The following is a 21,067-nucleotide window of genomic DNA, read 5'->3' as shown; positions in this document are numbered from 1 at the left end:
TTTGGCTCAGTGGTTAGAGTGTTGGCCTACTGACTGAAGGGCTAAGGGTTTGATCCCCCACCCAGGTCAGGGTTATGCAGGGGGCAACCAATCAATGTGTCTCTCACATTGACATTTCTCTCTCTCTCTCCCTTCCTCTCTTCCACTCTATCTAGAAATCAATGGAAAAAGTATCCTCGGGTGAAGATTAAAAAAAAAAAAGTAATAAATACTTTAGTTAAGTCAAGTAAGTTCCTTATCTGAAAAAATGGTGTTTAAGAGTTGAATAGGTCCTGAAGTTCATTCCATATTCAGGCATACTAGAATTTCACCATTATTAGAACCAATACGTTTACTGAAACTATGTACATCTGGCTGATTACACCTTATGTTTATCTTAGAAAAGTCTGTATCTCCTCTTTTTCCTTAAACCTTCTGTGACTACTCCGAAAGAGAAATCACAATCCCACTGGGGAAAATTCTTCTATAAATGCAAAAGGATTGATCATAGAAACAGCTCTAATCAGATGAAAGATCCCATCACTGATCTTAAGTCATTCTGAACACTGCAGGTAAATTCAAGTCTCTAATTGCTTTTTCAACCAATCCTAGCCCCACTCTTACTAACTGAAAAGCTTACAAATACTCTACCCATCAAGATCTTCATGCTCTTTTTCTTTTATCAAACACAACTGTCCTCTTTTTCTTTTATCAAACACAACTGTCCTAAGAAAATACAGTAATTTTCAAAGTGAAAAAACTCTCAAACATTATATAGTTTTTATAAAATAATTTTGCAAATACACACACAGATAAACAGATTGCAAAAATACAACACTGCCCTGGCCAGTTTGGCTCAGCGGTTGGAGCATCAGCCTGTGGTCCAGAGAGACCCGGGTTCAGTTCCCGCTAAGGGCATGTACCTCGGTTGCAGTTTGTCCCTGGCCCTGGTTGGGTAGTGCGGGTGGCAGCCACTCGATGTGTCCCTTTCACGTCAGTGTTTCTATTTCTCTCTCTCCCTCCTGCTCTATCTGAACAAAAAATGAAAAAATGTCCTCGGGTGAGGATACAAAAAAAAATACAACACTGATGCCAAACAGTTTAGAGTAATTTTTTTGTTTGACAAGACTAGGGTAATTTTTGATTTGGGGGTTTCTTCTTTGTACTTATCTCTTGTCTGGATTTTTTGCATCAAACACTATAATTACCAGAAGAAAAGCTACAAAATAACTCTTTTCTCAACCTTGGGAAAACTCTGTAACATATTGTTATTACCAATTTAAGCCTTTTCACATCTTTTGTTACCCCAGAAATGTCTATTCTTCACAGCTCACTAGACATAACCATGCTTCCATAAGCAGTACTTTGTATACTGACATTAGCTTGTTTTTTTGTTTGTTTGTTTTAATCCTCACCAGAGGATATGTTTTTATTGCCTTTTTTTTTTTTGAGAGAGAGAGAGAGAAACACTGATGTAAGATAAAACCATCAATTGGTTGGCTTCCATATGTGCCCCGACCTGGGGTCAAACCCACAACCTAAGTATGTGCCCTGACAGGGAATCAGACCTGCAACCTTTTGGTACAAACAACCTTTTGGTACAAACCCAGCCAGGGGACGTTAGCTTGTTTTAACAAGGACAAAAGAAAGCCCAAATATGTCCAAAGGATTTATAATCAGGCTTGCAGAAGATATTACTTACAAAATTTAAAATATTAAGCACTCCAAACATAAAATATTAGAAATTATGATCTTACTCTAGATAGATAAAATTAATATTCTCCTGTATATTGATAGTTAATAGCATAGAATCAGAGATGCTCAGTATATAATAAATGCTTAGAATAGAAAAAGGGGGGGCGACTTTCCTAGCTACATGGTTGTCATTTCCTCTGAGTCATTTTAGTGTTACGAAGTCCCTTACATTTAAACAGTCTGCTCATAAATGTCCTACTTTCAATAAAGCACATTCTTAGTACATAATGGCACCCTGAGAAGTCATACCAGTTCATACAAAGCAGTTAAGCAAACATTTTTAAAAACTGTTTTGAGCCTGCAGTGTGGCTCAGTGGATTGAGCATCATCCATGGACTGAGAGGTCCCGGTTCAACTGCAGCTCCAGGCACATGCCCAGGTAGTGGGCTTAATCTCCAGTAGGGGACAGGTAGGAGGCAGCCAATTGATGTTTCTCTCACACTGATGCTTCTATCTCTCTAAATAATCAATAAAAACATATTTTGAAAAAATTGTTTTGAGAACTTTTTAATTTGCCTCCCTCTTTTCCCAATAAATTCCTTTTGTCTTCACTAGTCTAAAAGTTACACAATTCCCTTTGATACATCTTATTCTTCTTTGGAGACCATTAGAAAAGCTAAAGAGCCTGGCCAGTTTGGCTCAGCAGTTAGAGCGTCGGCCCACGGACCAGAGAGTCCCAGGTTCGGTTCCCACTAAGGGCATGTACCTTGGTCACAGTTTGTCCACTGCTCCAGTTTGGGTCATGTGGGTGGCAACCACTTGATGTGTCTCTCTCACATCAATGTTTCTCTCTCTCTCTCTTCCTCCCACTCTATCTGAAGATGAATGCAAAAAAAAAGAAAATTATTTAGATATGGCATTATCAAATCTGGAAATAACTTTAAAAAAAGATCTTACCAAACAAAGAAATTACTTTTATTGAGGATGAAGACACCACAAAGGTTTAACTCACTTACTACTTAAAATATACCTATGCAAAGGTCATTAATTACTGAAAATATTAGAAAATCATGGTTTAGAGAAGTTAAATAACATGCCCAACAACTGTAAAGAAAAAAGTATAGGGCCCTGGCTGGTTTTTGGCTCAGCAGTTAGAACGTTGGTCTGCAGACGAAAGAGTCGCAGGTTAGATCCCGGTCAAGAGCACATACCTCAGTTGGAGTTTGGTCCCCAGCCCTCCCTGGTCGGGGTCGTGTGGGACTCCACCAACCAGCTGACATGTCTCTCTCAAGTTGATGTTTCTCCCTCTCTTTCTCTCTCTCTCTCTCTCTCTCTCTCTCTCTCTCTCTCTCTCGCTCTCTCCCTCCCTCCCTCCCTCCCTCCCTCACTTCCTCCCTCCTTTCCTCTCCCTCTATCTAAAGATATCCTCGGGTGAGAATTTTAAAAAAAAGGAAAAAGTATAAAGCCCAATTCCAAAGTCCAAAACGTTTTCAATTCTTCAGACTACATGTGAATAAAGATACATACACATATAACAGAATAACACACATATAATAGACTAGTTTTTAAATGCAATTTAAGATAAAACACTATATTAACAGACATGGCAAAATGAAAAAAAACACAAAAAAACAAGACTTTGGGAAACAATACTTACCATACCAGATCATTCTACTACAATATTAAACAAATTCATTATAATAAAAGAACAATAAAATAAAAGGAGTTGAAATATATCACTTATGATTTAAGATACTGGCTACTCTGGCTAAAGTTTGCTTTGTATATTTTGATTCTTCTCTGGAACACTGGTTTGCCATTACTCCAGACTACTAACTTAACAGAAGCATTCCTGTTAGCTGTAAGTGGTTCCTTATCAATGGCCAGTTTGTGAAGCTAGCTGTTCTACCAAGAAATCAAAACAAAACAAAATCAAAACCAAAATAAAAAAATTCTTCTTTTGGAGAAATCATGGCTTCACATAAGACACAAAAGCTAGCCCTGGCCGGTTTGGCTCAGTGGTTAGAGCGTCGGCCTGCGGTGGCCGGTTTGGCTCAGTGGTTAGAGCGTCGGCCTGCGGTCCTGAGAGACCCGGGTTCGGTTCCCGCTAAGGGCATGTACCTCGGTTGCAGTTTGTCCCCAGCCCTGGTCGGTTGTGCGGGTGGCAGCCACTCGACATCGATGTTTCACTTTCTCTCTCTGTTCCTCTCTCTCCCTCCCACTCTACCTGAACAAAAAATGGAAAAACGTTCTCTGGTGAGGATTAAAAAAAAAAAAAAAAAGACACAAAAGCTAGGTATGGCTCAGTTGGTTGGAGTGTTATCCTGTGCACCAAGGGGTCACAGGTTTGGTTCCAGGTCAGGGCACACAGCCAGGTTGGGGTTCGATTCCTGGTTGGTGTGGGAGGCAAACAAGCGGTATTTTCTCTCTCTCTCCCTCCCTTCTTCCTTCCTCTCTCTCTAAAATCAATAATAATGATAATAATAAAAAACTAGAAACATAAATTCCAGCCTTCTCACATCTCTCTACACTACAAATATCCAACTCTTATTTTACCTTCTTGACATTTTCATTTTATAATATTAAATCACCTAACCACTGCAAACAAAATAAATATTAAAAACAACAACAACAACAAATGTGGCATGTTGCAGAGAAACATGATAAAGAGAAACCTCATTTAATCTATTATATATTATAATACATATTACTGCCCCCTGCCAGGAAAACTAGGTTATCAATAAATAGCCCAGATCAAATCTGGAGCAGCTTACATTTAGTCACTATTTTCCATGAAATAACACGCTTCTTTTATACGTTCAAAAAGAAAAGTAGTAATACAAATGTTTATTAAGGCTTTGGTAAATAGTAAATTCTGTTTCAAAACCGTAAAAGACATGTTAAAGAAACTTTATTATTTAATAGAACAAGTTTAAATTTTAGAAATCAAAGTCATAAGGATGAAATCCTTTGAAACAATCAAAAAAATGCTTCAAACATTACAGCAGGGTAAAAATTTTTCTCAAAATACAATGCTTTCAGTACCTTGTTTTAATGTAAAAGACCTCCCTTTCAGGATCTAAAAACAAATGAAAAGTCCACATCGATCCCAAATACTCTTACCATGCTCCCTGTATTTCTAATTCTTGAAAGTTCTTGCTAAAAGCCTTTTGTTTTGATTTTCTATATAATTCAGCAAAAAAAATTTAGGCTCTCTATGGAAACAATGACATTCTCATTAACAAAACTATAGCAGCACCCACACTGTTTCAAGTCTTAAAAAACAAATTAAAGTGAGTCATTTAAGCATGGCCGCCTACATTTTAAAAATTACTTCTATGCTTTAAAGAGAAAGTCAGGCCCAGCTGGTGTGGTTCAGTGGTTGAATGTCAACCCAAGCACCAGAAGGTCACCGGTTTGATTCCTGGTCAGGGCACATGCCCAGGTTGTGGGCCAAATCCCCAGTGGGGGAGCATGCAGGAGGCGGCCAATCAATGTTCTCTCTCATCGATGTTTCTTTCTCTCTCCCTCCCTCCCTTCCCCTTCCTCTCTCTAAAATCAATAAAGAAAAGAAAAATTTTTTAAGAGGAAAGAAGTCAGGCAGTTGCCAATATTTTTATATGTCTATTTTTGACAAAAATCTAAAGTAGAAAATTAGAAAAGTGAAACTATAAAAAAAGAAGTAAAAAGATAACAAGAGATTTTCAAACTACTTAAAGACTCTAGGTCCAGTACTACCTCATTTGTCCCTTGTGATTATTATAAATAAACACATTTCATACAGTCCTAACTAGGCACAAACTGTTCTTGTCTCCAACAGTGAATACTATCTTAAAAAGTACATGACTAAAAAATGAAACTTGGGAAGGAAGCCTTTACCAAAAGAAAAAAATTAATGTTCAAACCTCATCTAAGATTTTTTTTAAAAAGCATAGATTATAGTACTGCTGTCTGATTTCTTCATCAAAACAAATATTCTGTTTAAAAAATTAAAAATTCACTTATAAGTAAATAATGTGTCAAGCATAAAAACCTTTTTGATAATCAAGAATAATAAGGCTGGGTAAAACAGACTTTTTAAAATAATGCATTTCAGCATTTGTTCAAATTCTGAAGAAACAAATATGAATTAAGGCAGTTATAGCACAATAATAAATAATGGGGAAAACGACCCAGTAAATATTCACTAGGATAGTAAAGCATAGTGGTAAACAGCATGAATTCAAATCTTACCTCTGCCACTTGCTAGCTATACTGTCTTAGACAAATTAATCATTCTCATTTATTAAACGGGGATAACAATAATACTTACCCTAGAAGGTAGGTATGAGAATTAAATAAATTAATTCATATATAGGGTTTTATATATTTCTTTAAAACAAGTTTTTTTAATGACTGATTGTTAGAGAGAGGCGAGGGGGGCGCAGAAAGAGATAGAGAGAGAGACATTGATTTGTTGTTCTATTTATTTATACATTCATTGGTTGTTTCTTGTATGTGCCCTGACTGGGTTTTGAACCTGCAGCCTTGGGGTATCAGGATGACACTCTAACCAATAGAGCAACCCAACCAGGACCTTATATAGAGTTTAGAAGAATAAATGGCACGTTGTTAACACTCTCAAATACGTTAGTTATGACAACAATAATTATGTAATAGTTAAAACTATACTTGGCAGAAAACTAACAATCTTTTATGCACAAAATAAGAAATATAACACAAAGGCTAACATAAGTTAACAGAAGGGAAAGCAATTGGTGTACAAGAATAATAAAAGAAGCTATCTGGAAAGAGCTGGACTTGAAGAATGAGTTAAGAGTGAATAATGATGTAAAGGAAAGTAATCATGTAAGGCAATACACCATAAACAAAGGCATAAAGACATGAAACAACAGGAATATGGAAAGAAGCCATGTTTCCAAAAGCAGGATGTCAGTCAGGTGGGGGTGGTGGGATGGGGGGAGAGATTTTACATTTTGAATATTGCTGAGAAGAAACAGTATCCTAAAGGAAAAAGCAAAAATCTTGCTATCCTAGAACACAGCCATAGCTCCTGACCCATAAGAAACTCATCTAATTCAAAGATTAATAAATAATAGAAAAATAAATCAACTCAAGAGTTATAAACAGACATAAAAAGGAAAAGCAGGAAACTATTTTTTAAGTGGCAAATGAATCTGATTTAACAGAAAAATGCAGGCATGTAACAGATGAAAATGGTCAAATACTTTTGCATGAATATATAAAAGTTAAGTAAGCAACCCTCTCTATAAAACATGAGCACAAATTAAAAATATAAACAGTTGAAAAGTAGAGATATAAATAGTTGGAAAAAATATGGTACAGCAATAAGAGGAAATCAAATAGGAATTGTCAGAGCTGAAAGAAAAGAGAAACAAAAACACGAAAACATCACAGAAATGAAAGCCAAGGTGTAAGACCCTACTAGTAATATAGTAATGGATGTGAGATAAAGAATTCAGAGAAGCTTGAAGAATTCAACATAAAGGTGTCTTTAAAAAGAACAAATGAGAACATTAAAGAAACAAAAGACAGATAAAGGCAACATACATTTACTTAAAAGAAAACCAAAATACACTAAACTAACAGTGCTGCCACACTGGAGTTGCCCTGTTAATATAACTTTAAAATAATCTAAAACTAAGATAAAATACATGGAAAAAAGATTAAGTGAAAGGAGCAACAGTTGAAAATTATAATACATTCTTGATAGGAACAATGAAAACTGGTTAACAGCAGAGTAATATCCAAAACTGTATTTGAAGAAAATAACTGTCAACCTAGAATTCCATATCCAGCAAAAATATCCTTCAAGAAAAGATAAAATTTTCAAGCACATAAAAACTGAGAGAGTTAATCTGCATTAGAAAAATTTATAAAGGAAGTGTTTAAGGCAGAAGATGATCCTCCTTTTAAGATCAACAATGCAAATAGTGATGGAGAAAAAAATTAATAAATATCTGGGTGAAAAATGAACATTGCATAAAACACAAACAGTACTATTTTATAGAGTCTTTGAATAAAATTTCAAAATATAGGACAATAGCATGAGTTGGAAGGTGAGAGTTGAAAGTTGAGAGTTGAGAGCTGAAAGTCCATTAAGTTCTTGTATGGGAAGAGAGAAAAGGTACTAATGAATTGTGTGTATACTTTTTGTAATTCCTAGACTAATCATTAATAAAATACATAGAGAGTGAATTATTTCCAAATAAATAAAAAAAAATATAAAAAGATTAGAAAGTAAGACAACAACCAAAAAGAAGAAAGAACAGACATGAAAAAGAATATAAAGGAATATGGTAGGTTTAAATGTACATATTTATCAGTAATTCAATCATGTAAATAAATGGTCATATCATAAAGGCAACAGATTAAAAAAAAAAATCCAACTAAATTTCCAAAAGATACTTTTTTTTTTAAATCCCTCACCCTAGGACATTTTTGCATTTATCTTCAGACAGAGTGGGAAGGAGAGAGGAGGGAAGAGAGAGAGAAAAACATCGACATGAAAGAGACACATTGAGTGGCTGCCACCCATACAACCCCAAACGAGGCCGGGGACAAACTGCAACCAAGGTACATGCCCCTAGTGGGAACCGAACCCGGGACTCTCTGGTCCACAGGCCAACGCTCTAACTGCTGAGGCAAACCAGCCAGGGCGAGATATTTCTTTTCAAAAAGGATACAGAGGGGTTGGAAAAAAAAACGCCCTGGCCGGTTTGGCTCAGCAGTTGGAGTATCAGCCTGCGGACCAGAGTCCCGGGTTCAGTTCCCGCTAGGCCCTAGAGGCTTAGAAGCACGTACCAAAAACAAAACAAAACAAAAACAACAACAACAACAAAAAGATGGAAAAAGACAGGCTATACAAAACAATTGAAAGTAGATGTCCTTTTTTTTTTTTTAATGTTTTTATTGATTTGAGAGAGAGGAGGGGAGAAGGAAGGAGAGAAACATCGATCAGCAGCCTCCTGCAAGCCCACAACCAGGACATGTACCCTGACTGGGAATTGAGCCACCAACCTCTTGATACACGGGTCGATGCTCAACCACTGAGCCACACTGGCTGGTTGGAAGCAGATGTCTTAATTCAAGACAATTTATATCTCAAGGCAAAATATTACTAAAGATAAAAATACATTTCACAATGAAAAAAGATTTAATTCCAAATAAAAGAATTTAAAATTTATATGTGTCTAGAAACATGCCTTTAAAATATATAAAGCAAAAACAATTAAAGAACTATAAGAAGTAGTGGGAAGTATTAACACATTTTTCTTAGTAATTGCAAAAATTAGAAAGATCAATATTGGTAAAGAAGATTTATGCAACATGATTAGCAGACTGAACCAAATAGACATACACAGAACTGTGCCCCAACAACTAAAGAACTCACATTCTGTCCAAGTGTGTGTGTGTATATATGTGTGTGTGTGTGTGTATATTTTTTTTTTTTATAAAAAAATGAACTAAGTGAGCCATGTAGTAAGTCTCATCAAATTTCAAAGGACTGAAATCATACAGAATATGTACTCTAACCACTATTCATTCACACTAGAAATCAGTAACAAATAAAATAACCAGAAAATCTTTAAGTATTTGAAAACCAAAAACTTCCTTTCTATATAATTATGGTGCACAAAATAACCATATTATTTCATAATGAAATCACTGAACTGGATAAAAATAAACTTCATAGCACAAATGAAAAATAAGTAGAGGTGCTGGTGGCAAAACGGTGCCAGGTGTTAGACTGGTACTTGAGTTCTGGCTGAGAGAGAATTCAGAGCCAAGACTCAAAACTATAACAGAAAATTTATTTAGAAAGTCACAGAGGTAGAAGTGAGCCATTGAAAAAATGGGCTCAGGCCCTGGCCAATTTGGCTCAGCAGTTAAGTGCATCGGCCCTCGGACCAGAGAGTCCCAGTTTCAGTTCCCACTAAGGGCATGTAGCTTGGTTGCAATTTGTCCCCAGCCCCGGTTGGGGTCATGTGGGTGGCAGTCACTCGATGTGTCTCTCTCACATCGATGTTTCTTTCTTTCTTCCTTCCTCTCTCCCTCCTGCTCTACCTGAAGATAAATGCAAAAATGTCCTCAGGTAAGGAGAAAAAAGAAAAAAAAAAGAAAAAATGGGCTCAGGAAACAAGTTACAGGGGCAAAAGAAGGGCCCTTGGAACTTAGAAGAGAGCGAGCTAAGGAAAACGCACCTGCAGGGGAGGGGATGGGGAAAGGTGCAGACATGCTCCATAGAGAGAGCTGCACTGGGTCTTCCATCTTGATGGTATTTATCTAGAGGTCTCAGGAGAGGATCCCAATAGAATATTCATCAGCTTTTCAGGTGTGTCAGGATCGTGGTCTCTACCCATTGGTTGGTGCCAGGGAAGGGGTCATTAGTCAATGCAGCTGTTACTGATGTCAGCCATAGCATCCCTTATCTGGTTTTGCTGCTTTTCTGGGCCTGGAGCTGAAACACAACTGAGGCCTAGATGTATTTGACACCGGTCAAAACCTCACTGTCCTGGAGGCTTAATGCTTAAGGGCTAGTCTCCAGACTCCTTGTTTGTACCCCCTCTAAGGGGGTCTAACCCACATAACTAGCAATATTTCAGAGAAGGGAAGGTCAGGGTATGAACCACATGACCAGTAATGTGTTAAGGAAGGAAAGGTCACTCTCAGGGCGAAGTTCCAACCCAGCTTTGCCCGTTGCTAGGTACCCAGTGACCTTCTGAACCTGGCCCATAGTCCTTGCTTTGTTCATGCCTGTCTAACTGCCTAGAACAGCGGGAAATTAATATTCTTAAATGGGAAAATAACAATGTCTGGAAATTGATAAGCTAAACATCCATCTCCATAAGACAGCAAAGTAATCCCAAAGAGAGAAAGAAGACATTAAACATAGAGCATAAGTCAAGGACATTAAAAATAACAGAAAGAATCAACAATTCAGAAATTAGTTCCTTCAAAAAAACCAGTGATTTTGATATAATTCTGATGAGACTGTGTGATGGAAAGAAAAAAAAAACCAAACAAACTATAAGGAATAAAAAAAGACATTTCAAGAAATCCTGTAAACATTAAACAGACAAGGGGATATCAGGTATATTTTCATGCTCACAACTTTGAAATTTTAAGTGACACTGATAAATTCATAGAAAAATGTAACTTGTCAAACCAAACAAACAACAATCCTGAATATCCTACAAGATTTAAAGATACTGAATTGATAGACAAAAAATACTCCCTCCAAGCAAATTCCAAGAACAGAGAGCTCAATGGTAAGTTCTATCAAGCATATGAGAAAGAAATAATTAAAATCTTACACATAATCAGAGAATAGGAAGAACAGGTTAACTCTTCAACCCATTATGTGAGATTAGCCTAACAATGATACGAAACCTGAAAAGGAAGGTAAGAGAAAAAAAAATTACAAGGCCAATCCTACTAATGCAAATAGCTGGAAGAATTCTAACAGAACATTAGTCAGTCTACATCTCAAATACAGCAAAAACCAATCACTTTTGTTTTTTAGTTTAACATTAGAAAACCAATCACTATGATTTCACATATTAATAAAGTAGGGGGAAAAAATCATATCACAATGAGTAGAGAAAAAGTGGTAAAATTCACTTTTTATTAATTCACTTCTATTAATTTATAACATAAACTCTTAGCAATCTAGGAATCTGATACAGGATCTCCGAAAATCACATTTAGATCAAAAATCATATTAAAAAATAAAATGTTGAAAGCTTTTCTTTTGAGATTATGAAATACACCAGGAAATTTACTATCATTATGTCACCTCAACCTTGTACTAAATATCCTGTACCAAAGACTAAACACAAGGAGAAAAAAGCGTGAGGGTTGGAAAGAAAAATAAGTCATTATGCATAAGCCTTTTAAATGGAACAGAAATGAAACACAGCATAGCAAAATTTGTGATACAGAACTTAGAAACTCTTGACATCAAATGCCTATATTAGAAAAGAAGGATCTCAAGTTAATGGCCTCTGCTTTCACTTTAAGAAACTAGAAAAGCAAATTAAAACCAAAGCATGTAGAAGAAAGGAAATAAAGACAAAAGAAATCAATGAAATAGAAAGAGAAAAATACACACACACAGAAAAGACAAAAGAAACCAAGAATGTTTTCTTAAAACAACATGAATAGATCTCTAGCCAGACTGCTAAGAAAAAGACAAAAATTACCAATATCAAGAATAAGAGATGACATAAGGTATGAAAAGGATAGTAACAAAATAGTATGAACAACTTTATGCCAATAAATTCATCAATTTAGATGAAATGAGCATATTCCTCAAGACACAAACTACCAATGCTCACTCAAGAAAAAATACAAAATATAGTCCTAGAGCTATTGATAATACTAAATTAGCAGTTTAAAAACCCTGCCACAAAGGTAACTCAAATAAAACTTTTAAGGAGCAAAAAGACCTACCATATAATTAATAACCACTGCATAAACCAAGATGAGGGAAGAGACAGATTTAAGAGAGAAAAAGAGGAGGGGAAGAAGGAAGAAGGGAGGGGGGAAGGAGGTAAAAATGGAGAGAGGAAAGGAGATAAAGATTCCCCAAGTTGAAACTTTGGGAAACACTCCAACTACTGAGCCTATTGGAGTGCTATTTATTCAACTTTAGTCCACCCTTATCTCACAAAAGTAAACTTTTATTTCAAAAGGAAATAAAATAAACGCTGCAAAGGGAGGTTTTCTTTGATAATTTCCTTTTCCTAGGTGATTACTTTTTCCCATTATCACTGGATTCTACCTTTTCTCCTTGGCATTGTCAGAGAGGAAGTAGCAATGATTGGTTCAGGAACCACCTCTAATGAAATTAAATGTAAATGCACGATGTTTCTAGGCAAATAAGAAGCTAATTAGACACACTTTCTTAAAATACAGACCATACTTGAAGAGTGTAGTAATACACTACATATATGAAAAGTAATTTTTGTTTCTTCCATTATAAGATGCTTGATAGAAGATACTTTTGATTCTCTCAACTTTCCTAGTTAGCAAGCAGAACTCCTTGCCCTTCTCTGCTATGTTTGTAGTGGAACAGAAGCCAAAAAACTCTGCAGTGTTTACTTCCTTATTTGTCCAACAAATTATCATCAGTGAAGTCAGCAGCAAACTGAACAACCCTGGAAGGAATGTTTATTAACTAAACACTGTTACAAGCCAGTTGAGGAGTACATAAAATATAACTTGGCTCTAAGTTTCAAGAATAGAGTTACTACCAATTTAACTCTGTTCCTTCCTAGAGCAGGAATGTAAGTTAAGTCTCTGGAGTATCCGAGTTGGATGTGATATTAAGAAATTATCTTAAATGAGTATATAACTAAATAGTTTTAAAATATAACTGCTTTTAGCCTAATAATTACAGAAAGTTGTCAGTGGTTTTTGTTGCCATTGTTGTTGTTTACTTTACCTTAACAAAATATTACATGACTTAAAAGATTTGAAACAAAACAAAAAATCCATAAAATTACTTGTGCCTTTCTTATTCTATAAGGTTAAAAAATACATAGAATTAATTCTTTGAAATGGCATACACACACACACACATATACTTTCATTGGTGGCAGTTTAATGGTTTGGGAAGGATTATCATACATATTCTATTTATATTCCAAAGTATATTCTATTTCAAACATAATCATTTTTTTTGCAAGTATCAATTAAATAAGCAGTAACAATGTACAAGGCTGAGAGGCAGGAGGGTTGTTGTAACTCAATGGAGCTAAAAGCAACTCATTTTAAGTTAACTTTAAATTTACAAAGAAGGCAATATTGGTTCTGTTTTCTTCCATTGTAAAATTCAACCAATATCTGATGAGTGAGTACCTAATAATACTGAATGATAACAGTGATAAGATTAAAGGATATAAAAGCAGTGAGAAAGTCTGTTTTTCTTTATTTCTTTCTATAAAAAGATTCACCAAATTTTATTCCTCAAGTTTCATATCAAGCATTAAATGGCTTTTACTCACGTTTCTGGCACCAAGTGTGTGGGGTTTTATCCTTACAGCAACCATTTCTCTAATTCTCTAACACCAACTAGGTATCCAACAATTCAGTTTAATGCTTACATTATCTACCTGGAGTTAGCATCAGATTCCACAAGTTAAATGGCTCAGTCCCACAAGACAATCCCCACTTAGATGCCAAGCACAAGTCCCAGGCCACTGAACTTGTAACACACAGGCTACAAATCATGGCTTCCCACAACTCCCATCAAAGTTCAATAACTCAGAGTGATCACAGAATTTAGGAAAGTGCTTTACTTACTATTATTGGTTAATTACACAAAATACAACTCAGCGATAGTCAAATAGAAGAAAGGGACAGGGCAAGGTACTGGGAGAAGGAATGTGCGCATAGCCTTCATGCCCTGTCTGGGCATACCATTCTCCCAGCACTCTGATGTGTTCACCAAACTGGAAGCTCTTTGAATTCTGTTGTTTAGGGCCTTTTTCTTGAGGTTCCATTTCGTAGATATGATTGATTAACATAATGGCCATTGGTGACAGAACTTAATCTCTGACCCCTCTCCCCTCCTCAGAGGTGTGTGTGTTGCGGGGGAGGGGTGCTACTGAAATTTCCAGTCCTCTAATCTACACGGTTTGGTCTTTCTGGAGATCTGAAGCTATCTAGGAACCCAGCCACCAGTCGTCTCAGCATACAAGACACTCTTATCCCTCCACTGATTCCAAGGGTGTTAGGAGCTGTGCGCCAGGAACTGGAAAAGGATGACACTGTATAAAGCAATGATTTTCAACCAGTATGCCACACGAATTTTCAAAACATGCAGTATCTGACTATTTAGTCAAGGGCACTGACTTCTTTTCCCTTAGACTGTCAAATAAAAAAAATGACAACAGCCAACACAACAACATCCGTCCAGTATGAATGAATCAAATTGTGTCTTATTTTTTTTGTCAGATTGGCAAAAAAAAATTTTGGTGTACTGCAGAATTTTATTAGTTTAATTGTGCCATGAGATGAAAAAAGTTGAAAAGTGCTGCTATAAAGCAGCAGAGATCCCTTTTTATTTTTATTTTATTTTTTAATCCTCATCCGAGAATATTTTTCTATTTATCTTCAGATAGAGTGGGAGGGAGAGAGAGGAAGAGAAAGGGAGATAGAGAGAAACATTGATGTGAGAGGGACACAATGACTGGTTGCCTCCTGCATGACCCTGACCAGGGCCAGGGATGAGCAACCGAGGTACATGCCCTTGGGCGGAATCGAACCCGTGACTCTTTGCTCCACGGGCTGACGCTCTAACTGCTGAGCCAAACAGGCCAGGGCCAGAGATCCTTTTTTAAAATAACAAAACATTTCAGACCTTAAACATTCAAATGGGTGTCATCCTCTAAAATGGTTACTTTGTGAGATTATATTATGTTCTAACATTCACATTTCTTTCAAAACCAGATAGATAAGCCAAGAATATCAGCAATTATGTAGCATTCACACCACAAAGAAGATGTTTCCGATTTAAATTTCCCCATTCACTATAACTGTGGACTAATAACGTTTTTTTGGCTTATCCAACCATTTCCTTCCTCAAATTAGACTAATAAAAAATGACATTTTGCTATCAACAAAAATACATAAAAAATAGTCTACTAATACTGAAGATAACATTAAAAGCCTTTTTCTAATATGGTTTCGTGCTAGTCAAAGTTAGCATTCATTCATAAGTGCACAGTATCCCAAGATGACAACTTAGATTTACCTATGTGAAGCCAATGTGTTTCTTTTTTGTTTTTCAAGTCTCATTACATTATGGACCTAGATAAAAGAAATCCCTAACCAAGGACCTAACAATCTTTATAGTAAAAAGACAGGGGGAAAAAAGGTAATAACTCACATAAGCCTACATTCTTTTTTACAAAGTTTCTTGTATATACTTGAAATCACCCTAGTAACTAAGTTTGATATTTATGACATACCATTTACAGCTTTTTCAATCAGCTCTTCACAAGCATCAAAATCACCCTTCAACACCAGTTTATCATGCAGATCTGTTAACATAGGATGTTCCAGGGCAATCTTGGTTTTCTTTTGCAGTGATTCAAAGGCTTCTGTATAGTTATGTTGTCTAAAATGTTTTAGGCAAAGGCGAATGGCTTCCTGTTCACGGTACTACTGGAACACAGGAAAAAGTATGAAAAGAAGAGATTTGCTTAGTTATTACTATAGGAAATAATAAGTGACAACTAATCTAAAGTGAGCATTTATTATGTTCTAAGCATTGTACTAACCCTATTCATTAGTATCATTATTATTTCTACTTTTAAATGGCAAAACTGAAGCTTAGTCAACTGTAATAACCTGTCAAAGGTCACAAAGAATGTAACAGAAAGATATGAATGAGATAAAGATATACAGTTTTCTGTACATATGTGTATTTCACGAAGATGAAAGATATAAAAAAATGAAACCAGACCTAATTCTAGAGCCTAAACTTTCAAGAAAAGCAGAAAAAATTATTTATGAAATCCCACTTAGGACTGTAAAAAGTATAACTTCCATAGCTTTTACTAATCAGATTATAATGTTGGTATTGAAAGCACAGAAACCATTAAGTAATATACATAAATTATACTATGCTTTTTATTCTTGGTTCTTAGTATTATTACTTGAATGACAAATATAAAATATTTATGTATTTTAAATTCATAAACAGGTTTTATGACTCAAAATCATCAGAGATTATTTAAGTTTTATAATTTTTTCTAAACCTGAGCTACCTCATCCATTTAATAGCAATAAGTAAAAATCTCAATGAACTAGAATCCAAAAAGAGGAATGTTTAATTTACTGAGTATTTTCAGTAAGAGGATGAATGCCAAAAATACAAGCTCATATAAAAAATTTATAAAAATAAACAGTAAGTTCAAGAATGTTTTGAGATTTCTAAATTTTCTACATAAGAATAAACAAAACTAATGACACAGAAGCAATGCATGATAAACAAAAATATGATTTACTTGTAAGTAATATCGTTTAATAAGGCAAGAAAATAAGGTGCTACCTTTTAGGAAGCTTCACAAGAAAAAAAAAAAATCAGTATTAATAAAAGGTTATCAAAAACACTGTTCTTAAGCACTGTAAGTTAACCAAGATTCCCCTCATCGAATAATAAAAGAATGATTCTATATCCAAACAAATTTTACATTATTAGTTTCTAACCCTTGGCCTATAAATAAAAATTTATCATAACTATCCAGAACCTTATTAAACAGTAGTAATACCTTCTTATGGTGTTGACTTTAGGAGTCTGAATTACCTCCCCATTTTAAATTTTCTATCAGGTGGTATATAGATACACAGAAGAGGATTTATGAAATAACAATTTTAATGCTTCAAAAAAGGACTGAATCTCAAAGAAGGTGAAGACTTTCATTTTAATTTCTAGAGTACAGAGTAAATTCAGAGAACTTGAAAAGTAAATGTGGTTGAACAATTTTAAGTTCTCAAATACAATCTTTCCACAGTGTTGGGGAAAGAGGTGAAATTTGTAACCTCCTGCAATATTAAGAGATTCATGTGAGTTTATTAAAGAAAATATACACTTATACCATAGGCTAAAGGGAAATTTTATTCAACTATCAGAGGAGCTAAATCTTTTTTATTTAAAGAAGTACCATTAGAAGATTTTAAGTATATACTATCTGTTATATGAATTACACTGTAAAGGTGATTTTTAATGTTTAAAAACATCATCTTTAACTTAAAAGAACATACAATATTACATAAGATCAAAAAACATACAGAAAATACTAAAAGTCAGCACCTATTTTAAATTGAATATAATCAAATGCCAAAAAGTCAAAAGTTCCTCAATTAAACTAACGAAGAAAAAGCTGAAATTCCATACAAAAAAACCTATATTGTTTTCCAATCTCCTATGAGAAATCATTTACTACAAATAAAAATATCAGGAACTAGTGATTAGATCAAAGCTTTATCACCTCATTGACAAGAAAGAGCCCCCCCCCCCCCGCACCAAATTAGCCAAGAGTCAAATAAATATACATTACAAACAAGAATAAAGCATAAAATATATTGGGGGTAAAAAACCAGAAGGCCTATTTCTCAATTACTTAAACTCCCATTTCTCAGGCTGTATCAATTAGATAAAATGACCTATGAATAAAATTGTTAAATATAATTTTTACTCTTCCCTATAAGCACAAGATCATATTTATAAAAACTGTTTCAAAATATTTTTTTTAAAGCAAAAATTTCTATTTTACTCAACACAAATATAATGAAGAACTATATTATAATAACAGTAATTGGCCTGGCTGGTATGGCTCAGTGGTTGAGTGTCAACACATGCACCAAGAGATCGCCAGTTTGATTCCCAGTCAGGGCACATGCTCAGGTTGTGAGCCTGATCCCCAGTGGGGAGCATGCAGGAGGCAGCTCATTGATGTTCTCTCTCATCAATGTTTCCATCTCTCCCTCCCTCTCTCCTTTCCACTCTCTCTAAAATCAATAAAGAAAAATATATCTATATTAACAGCAATTTAGAACCAAAACTATCCCATTAAAAACTGTATTTAAATATTTCAATCAATATAGGTTAAAAACAAAAGTCAGGGTCAGATGGGTATAATAATCTAATGGCAAACTCTGGATCCAGAATGCCTGAGCCTATATTGGCTTGAACACTTTATAACTGTGTGACCTTAAGCAACATACTTAACCCTCAGTGCTCCATTTCACCATGTATAAAATATGAATAATAACTATACCTATCTCACAGAGTTGTAATGATTTAATAATAAAAACTGCTTAGAAACTGGCAGAACATAAATGCTTTAAAAAGTTAATTGATTTATCATAATAATTATCATTATTCTCAATATTTTAAATTATTTTCAATGAAGACAAGAGATTGACACAATTCTCTCTTTATAGGCATTAGAAACATAACATCAGGATTTTAAAATATAGTCCTACCTTGCTATACCAGTTGAGACAAGGTTGTACTACATCAGGATCATCAATGCCACTAAGTTCAACATACCAGATGCTAAAGTTAAAGCTGGGTCCCCAGGATAAGAGTGGAACTTTGAGGAGAAAAAAAAAAAGAAGAAGAAAGAAAAGGGAGAAGAGAGGAAAAGAAAAAAATTAACATAGTTCAAATAAAACTTTAGCAAAGTAAAATCACTATTCAAGCCTATTAGGACTCATTCAACAAATTTCTGAACACTTTCTATATGCCTAGCATTGTACTATTAAGTGCTGGGGCTTCAAGAGCAAAAAGAAACATCATGAGCTTCCTTTCATTATAAAAATACAGCAAGACCTTCAAATTAAAGTGGTCATTTATATGCCCCAAAACAACGAGCCAGGACTAGATTGATTAAGCAGGAAAATTCTACCAAACCCACAAGAAACAAATACTTATGATATAATTTAAACTATATCAGAAAGAGATTGAAAGATCAAAGTGGCATAATCCTGAAAACAAAACCAGAAGAAATAAAATGTAATGCCAATCTCTGCTCTGAATACATATTAAAATTTGTTTTAAAAGTTGCAAAAAATACTACCAGGTTTTTATTGTTTACCAAATAGAATTAATTTCAGGAATAAAAGGATGGTTAAATAATAGGAGCTATGGTAATGTAATTCACAATGTTAACAAAGTAAAAGAGAAATGAATTTGATTACTTCAAATGGTGCCACGAGTAAACTAATAAAATTTATTTCTAGTCACTAAAAAAAGTACCTCTTAAATAGAAGGCAAAAGAAAACTTCCTCATCTGGATTATTTTTTAAGTATTCAAAAGCCTAAAAATTTAAACCTAATGGAGGAACATTAAGTTTTGCCCTTCAGGCAAGGAACAAAACAAAGAGGCTCCATATCTCTACTATTCGATACTATATGGAGATTTCAGCCAGTGCAATAAAGAAAAAAAATGCAAATTAAGAAAAAATACTATCATTTGAAGATCATATAGCTATCTACCTAACAAAATTCAAAAGTTTGTATGCAAAGTAACATATAAAAATCAACTTTCCTGCTTTGGCTGGTTTGGCTCAGCAGAAAGAGTGTCAGCCTGCGGACCAGAGAGACCAGGTTCAGTTTCTGCTAAGGGCACGTAGCTCAGCTGCAGTTTGTCTCCAGCCCTGGCTGGGGTTGTGTGGATGGCAACCAGTCTAGGTGTCTCTCTCACATCGATGTTTCTCTCTCTTCCTCTCTCTCCCCACCCCACCCCCTCATCTGAAGATAAATGCAAAAATATCCTCGGGTGAGGATTAAAAATATCCTCGGGTGAGGATATAGGTTGTTACCCATAACAACCCACTAGAAAATATAATGAAAAAGTCCTCTTTATAATAGCACAGAAAGCTTAAAATATCTCAGAATAAACTTTAAAATATACAAGATCTATTCAAGAAAACATAAAATTTTACTTAAGAACTGAATAAACAGAAAGACATACTATATTCCTAGATGGGAAACCACAAATGTTGTAAACAAGTTGATTTCCATCAAATTAATTATAAATTTAATGTAATTGCAATCAAAATCCTAAAGGTATATATTCATTTTTTTCTTGACATGTAATTGAACAAGCTAATCGGAAAGTAATACAAAAATACCCTACATAGCCTGACTGGTGTGGCTCAGTGGATTGAGTGTCGTCCTATGGACTGAGAGGTCCCGGTTCAATCCCCAGTCAGGGCACATCCTCAGGTTGTGGGCTCAATCCCCAGTAGAGGGCGTGCAGGAGGCAGCTGATAGATGTTTCTCGCTCACATCGATGTTTCTATTTCTCTCTCTTCCTTCCTCTCTCTCTAAAAAAAAATCAATTAAAACATATTTTTTAAAAAAAGAATACGCTATATAATAAAAAAAAACATACTGAAATAATACAGCAATGGTAAGTTTGATATTGGTGAAGGAAAGGAAGGTAAATCATTAGAGAAGAATGTATTCAAAAATCTCTTAAGGATTTAAAGGAATTTAACATAGGATAATCTGTAATGAAAGAACGGAGTAGAGGATTTTCACATATGATCCATGAGCTCCTGGAAATCCCAACACTTTCAGGAGGTCCCATGTAGTCAAAACTATTTTTCACAAGACAAGGACTGTATCAGCCGTGTGTGTGTGTGTACACGCTGACATTTGTACTCATGGTGCAAAGGCAATGATGAGTAAGACTGCCAACACCTCGGTAGTGCCATGGAAAGTAGCATGAAAGTAACTAGAATTCCTTAATATGATACACATTGCACAGTATTCCTCACCATCACACACTTGCAGCTAAAAAAATAAAGGACAATTCATTGAAGAATATCACCGATAATGCAGTAA

The 21,067-nt window shown here is 35.0% G+C and overlaps 1 protein-coding gene across 6 annotated transcripts in view; it reads right to left on the bottom strand.

Annotated features, from left to right (window-relative positions):
* Nucleotides 1-21,067, bottom strand: part of MKLN1 (muskelin 1) — a 208,495-nt gene that overhangs the window by 84,350 nt on the left and 103,078 nt on the right. For 5 of the 6 annotated variants that reach the window (XM_036246258.1, XM_036246256.1, XM_036246257.1 and 2 more), the window contains 2 exons: nucleotides 18,697-18,806; nucleotides 15,675-15,867 (listed from right to left, as the gene is read on the bottom strand). In XM_036246258.1, the coding sequence (XP_036102151.1) occupies nucleotides 15,675-15,867; nucleotides 18,697-18,806 (303 nt within the window). Of the gene's footprint in view, nucleotides 1-15,674; nucleotides 15,871-18,696; nucleotides 18,807-21,067 lie in introns of all 6 variants that reach the window. The other variant, XM_036246261.1, reaches the window with a different exon arrangement.

Source organism: Molossus molossus, unplaced genomic scaffold, assembly GCF_014108415.1.
Source record: "Molossus molossus isolate mMolMol1 unplaced genomic scaffold, mMolMol1.p scaffold_m16_p_7, whole genome shotgun sequence".
NCBI classification, from domain to species: domain Eukaryota; kingdom Metazoa; phylum Chordata; class Mammalia; order Chiroptera; family Molossidae; genus Molossus; species Molossus molossus.
This window is presented reverse-complemented; position numbering and strand designations above follow the sequence as displayed.